Raw genomic sequence first — 6,190 nt, 5'->3', positions numbered from 1 at the left:
ATGACCAGAAATAAACATGGAATGTACTTTTGACACATACAGACTAAAATAAATATAGCATTGATAAATATATGTCTCAGTTATTTACATATATCAATGAAACTTGAAAATGTCAAAATTATCAGAAAATCATTAAGCAATAACTGCTTGAATTAAGCTTAAAAATATAACACAATTGACTGAAACATATATGTTAAACATATAATAATTAGGCCAATACATATTGTTCAGTGATATGAAATATATACATTGGATGATTTAAAAAACATATCTGTACATGGAGGTATTAAAATTGTCTTATTTTGAATTAAATTAGTAAAGATATAACCATTTTCACACACATTTTAATGATAAATATGTGTATATCTATCATTTAGATATACTTATACATAGATATTCTGGTATGAATATGAATAGTCTTTTATTTAGGTAGTGGCTAGTGTTATCTACTACACTAAATTATAATACCATACTGAGAGAGCTGATTAAACTCCGTAGCAACTAATAGCATCATAATATCCTTGATAGAATATCTATCACTATTTAGATAAGTAACATATATATAAATCATATATATTCAACATTTGAATTTGTCGCACAAAATAACTAAATGCTACAGTAAATTGGACTAGAATTGCAGATATATAACGCGTAAAGACAGTGTAAAAAAGGTGCTCTTAAAATTACATAAATACATCTTTGATATTTTGAAATTGCTTCACGGCGAGATCCACTGGCAAATCAAAGTTATAAGGTGTGAGGCGGTCTAGACTTTGCAATGTGTCCTGGAAACCTGTGTTCACAATATAACTTGTAGATGAATAGTAAGAATCAATCAAGGATCTACATTTCAGCATTATATTTAGCCATATAACAAGTTTATGGGCATTTAAGGCAGCGCACACAAATGCCTTAAAGTGTGCATCATAACTCCGCTTGTAAGGTGTGTGCGAAGCTACTATACTGCCTATAGTACTCAACAAACTCTGCTTATTTGTGATAGCTGTACCACCAACTATGTCTAAATTAAAGCTCTGACTTAGTTTTCTAGCAGGAGTTGAGTTAAATCTATCACCATCATTCAGATCATAGTAACGTAGAATAACCTCCCATATGTGTATTGAACGAGATGTGGAAGACCTGCGGACGGGAAAGCAACCTATTATCGGTACAAGTGATGAGTTCTCTGGACCAATTAGTCCATGTTGAAGTAAATCTCGTAAATTAACAGCCATATGTCTTCTTACAGCTGTTGTTAATGGTGCATCATTAATTACAACAGCTCCCTCTTCAGAGTCACTGTCATAACTATCTATGATTGAACTTGACTGTCTCTCTCGGGATATTAGATGTAATACAGAATCAATTGACATCTCAAGTTTAGCTCTAAGGTTACCCCAATGTGTCACAACTGGAGATGACTTCTTATCATAAGTTTTACTATGCGGAGAACATCCAAATTGTGATACTGTGAATATCTGTATTAATGTTGATGCTTTCCTCATCAAGTTAATAGTTTCTGCTTTAAGTTCATCATTAACTTTATTCCTGGTGTAATTCTTATCAAATGACTCTGACTTTCCCAATATCTTTGGTTCCGGTTTGGTTTTACCATTATTTTTCAAGTCTTCATTCTTAATTAGTTTTATGAATTTCTGCATATCATCTATATGCGCTTGTAGTTTACCAATTATTTCGTCTTTGGACAACTGTTTGTCGGCATATTGACGAACGGCGCAATTGATTTGATGTCTTAACTCATCCGCACTTAATGGTTGGTGGCAGCCTTCTTCCAGACTTCGGTCTATTTCACTTCGTAAATGTTCTATCAATGTCCTGTGTGTGCTATCTCCTGATTCCGAATTTGGGTCAGATGCGAATCTTTCAAGCTCTTTCAGCTGTGATTTGAGCCGTTCGATAAAATGCGACTGCCGGGTTCGTTGCCGTTTCATTTTTCGCTCCAACTCTACACACTCGTTGCAATTCGCTTCATCTGCGCTACCTTGGGGCGCTGTTCGTGAATCAGGGACTCCGCGGGAAGTGAACTCCTCGAGAGCCTGAAGCATTGCATCTTTGTCTTCTGGAGGCGCTTTTAAAATCTGTCGCAAACGAAATTCAACTTGAGCGAGATGCGACGTTAAAGAGAAAACTGAGGACGAGAGAATCTCTTGCTCCTCTTCCAATGCGTGTATTCTATCCCCAGATAGCTGTTCCGGTGTACTTTCATCGCAGAGATTCTCTTTTGGAGCCCCGAGTGGTTCACATCGGGGTTCCTGCCAAATCGGTATTTCGTTTTCATAATCGCAGGCTTCGTCCATTTTTAAAAATTCTCCGTTTAAACTTTCTTACAGTTTAATACTTTTTCATCATAACTAAACATTTTGTTTTCCCACAATCATTGATTTTAACAAAATAAAACTGAAAACACTGAAAAACTAAGGAAAACTTAAGTGAATGGAACTTAGCAAAGACGTCACTGTTGACGTCAATACAGGATTTGAACGAATGAAAGCACGGGACTGAAACTTTGTCTGAAATTGGTCATGAAAGACCATAAATAACACTATATTTCCCTTTAAATACTGTAAATTTATAAAATGTTTGCAATGTAAGTAAATAAAAGATATGTTATTTGTTATTGATTTAATGTAATCAAAATTTTAATACAGGGCCATCTAGTATTAAACAATGAACTGAAATATTTTTCGAAGACTTCTGTGCTAACGTTTACTTGCAAAAGAGTTAAAAATAAAAAAATGTTACTAACAAGTTTTTATTATAAATTCTAAATCAAGAAATTATCTTAAATTTTAACAACTTTCACCATTTTCAACTATTTAGGATGCTAATCAATTGATTTTAAGTAAAATATTTAGAGAGATTATCATATTGTAAAACATGGGTATAGCCGCAAATAATACTTATTCAATATGAATCATATTCTTCATTCCATAGTTTAAATATTCAATAATTCAAATTACATTATCTCTTCTGAAAACATTGGTTGTAGCAAACTTTTTTGTTTCTTAACGAAGTTAACGAAGTTACTCTTATCTATGACTATATTAATAGTCTAAAATTTGATATACACTTTTGAACATATCTGTTTTCCTTGAAAAGGGTGTAAACTATACAACATATCTGAATTGTTAGTAACATTAGCAACCTTGGTATTTTCGAAGCATTTTCTTATTATTGTAATAATTATTTTTACTTCCCTTACGACTAGGCTGGTTATAGACTAATTTCTATTTATTCTAAGATCAAAACATATAAAAGTCTGAATCAAAATGAATGTAATGGAAGTAATGACGAAAAATTTAACATAACAGTGAGAAAACACGTAGTTTCGTCAAATTATATAATAAAAAATGTTATTATATAACATTAAGAAAAATAAATTAACTCTCAAACCTATTGAAATAGTTGCTATATGTAAAAGCATTTTTAAACTGTTTATAATTTTTTAATTTTTATCATCCTCAGCTATCATCTGTCTCTATCAGTTAATTACAAAAGAGCTGTTAGAAGAACACTGTATCAGCTCTGTTCGGCGAATAAAATATTTCAGGGGATATGAAATCCGGTTTAAAAAATATTTATAATCTAAGAATTTTCTCAATCATCGCAATAATATCACGACATGAAAGTAATCTATTAAATTTCAATAATATTTTAATTTATTTACTTACATATTAATTTATACTTAATACACACTTCTATCAACAAATATAATGTCATAGACATTATCTGTTTGACAACTTTTGTGTGTTAAAGATAAAGAATGTGTAAAAAATTCTACAATTATTATTAAAATTACAGATTTTAAAGATAAAATACATTTAAATTTATGGTCATGAATTTATGCAAATCTGTTTTAAGACACAGAGTCCGATTGCTACACTAGTGACCTCTAGCTTCATCCAATTTTGCTCTGGAACTATAAAAGACGCCATTTAAATCTCGAAAGCTCTTGCCCACGGTGTAAATGGGTCACGGACAGGCCGGATGTTTTATGGCCCATTACAAATTATGAAGATTGTGTCCCTCTTACAAACCTCGCCTGGAAATATACATCCAACAATTTTAGCTTATTATTACATTGTTGTTTATGTAAGTCGTTGATAAATAAACTTAAGTGTTATTATTGTATATAACTTTATATTCGTTTTTTTAACTTAGTACATAGTTCTGCAAAAATGTTTAAGCTATAAACAAAGGGCTTCACACGTTTGTACAAATTTCTCCGAGAATTTAATGTTTAAAACAGGTATATATGCTAATAGACCGTCATCGTCATCGTGATTTTAGCTTTAAAACGTCCACTGCTGGGCATTTACCCCAAACAGAGACTTCCAATAGGACCGGTCGCAGCGCGGCGGCCATCTCTCTTACACGATAGCTGGCCAGTCTACTATTCAACTTGTCAATTAGCTGTCATGTTTCGGTTACAAGTAAAAATAATTATGTATACTATAATTTTTAAGAATGTGTATAAGAAGACGTGTAAGCCTGGAGAATGTAAGATATAGTGATGTAAAATAGATGCCGAATGTAAGAAATTGTGAAGAATGTAAAGGGTGAAATAAAAATAAGGACGTGAAAAATATTTAAAACAATAAAAAAAACCCTGCGTAGGGGTGTACGAGAAGTAAGAAAAAAAAGCGCCAAACGCACTTTTTCTGTAGTGTTGTCAAATAAAAAAACTTAAATAAATATAATGTGGTTATAATTCAACTTACCTGATAATTGACAGAATTCTTTGTAAAATGACAGGCGTCGCAGCTTAACTTAATCATTAATTAATTACTAATAAAGAAAACAAGTCACTTAATATTATTAGATAATATAAAATACATTAAAAAATTATTGCCTTTTTAATAAATGCTTTTCTTAGAAGTTAACAAATTTACAGTCATATTTTATTGTATGTAATCGAATTAAAAATATTTTTAATCATTTTATTCATATATTTTGATTTTTATTATTGTGTACGTTCATTGAATATAAGTTTTATATAGTACAATTCATAAAACGGTATTATTTTTCTTTAAAACTTATTGTTTTCGGTATTTTCCTATTCATATATTCGGTATTACCATACAATCCAAACCCTGAATTAGGACCAAAATTATCTATAATACAGACAATTGTGTTACAAAGGCATTGTACGTAATTGGAAACCCGCATGCGAATGCAAATTTGATTTAAATTACAGTATTTATGTAGATCACTGCATTATGTACGACGGAGGCCGTAATCTAGCGCTTCAAAACATCTATTTTCTCATATTACTCGATAGATGGAGCTCTCATTGCCAAATAATATTTTTTCAATAATATATACGATAAAGTTGGATAACATTTTTTTCTAATTTACTAATAAGAAGTTGTACCCTTTTATACTCTATTTTAGTAAATAGATAATATTTAAAATTAAAAAGCAAATTAAAAGTTAAAGTTGTTTCCCGCCACTTTTATATTATGCAACTGTCAAATTAGATTGAAATCGAACTTTTAATGAGAATGATGTTTTAATGACAGATTACAAATTGCCACACTAGTCACAAGAAAAAAAAACGAAGTTTTTAAAGTAAGATTAGCATAAATTTAGTTCAAGCGTTTTTAATCATTAGGACTTTTTAAGTAAATAAAACTCGGTTTGCTCGACAGAAACTTATCCTGTTTTACTTTTTTGATTAATTTCATTTTTAATCTTTTCATTTTAGTTTTTTTTTATTTATTATTAACTCTGTTAGCACAAATATAAATTCGGTTTATTGTGCTATCTTGTATTAAAATTGTAATTCTTTACGATACTAATAAAAAAATAGACGATACCATTTGAAATTTTAGCAAAATACGTTTATTAGTTGCTATTATGTACGTAGACAGTAAGGAATTGATTATAAAATTGTTTTGAATCATAACAAATTGGATGTACGAAGAGAAATTATTTGGTGGTGCTAGAAGAGCTTTTGAAATAAATTTATTGAAACGTAATTAAACATGAACGTTTTTGAATAGACTGCTCGCCAGGGAGGACGTTACAAAACAGCTAATTCGGATCTTTTTACAGTTGATGTGACGTCAAAATATAGAGTAAAAATGTTTCTTATTTATAGGAGTTTTACATAAAACATTTATAATTATAATTGAAAATTTAATCGTAATGGTAATTTTATAGTAAT

The 6,190-nt window shown here is 30.4% G+C and overlaps 1 protein-coding gene across 1 annotated transcript; it reads right to left on the bottom strand.

Moving 5' to 3' along the window:
• Positions 1 to 403: 403 nt before the first annotated feature.
• LOC137930533 (RUN domain-containing protein 1) lies at positions 404 to 2,440 on the bottom strand. Its single transcript, XM_068773818.1, has one exon. The coding sequence runs from the start codon at positions 2,316 to 2,318 to the stop codon at positions 684 to 686; it is 1,635 nt and encodes a 544-aa protein (XP_068629919.1). The 5' UTR covers positions 2,319 to 2,440; the 3' UTR covers positions 404 to 683.
• Positions 2,441 to 6,190: the final 3,750 nt, after the last annotated feature.

This window comes from Battus philenor, unplaced genomic scaffold (assembly GCF_028537555.1).
Source record: "Battus philenor isolate CCGP_79_NKW_IND1 unplaced genomic scaffold, ilBatPhil1.0.hap1 SCAF_11, whole genome shotgun sequence".
NCBI lineage: Eukaryota > Metazoa > Arthropoda > Insecta > Lepidoptera > Papilionidae > Battus > Battus philenor.
The sequence above is the reverse complement of the archived record's forward strand: the minus strand, read 5'-3'. Positions and strand labels throughout refer to the sequence as shown.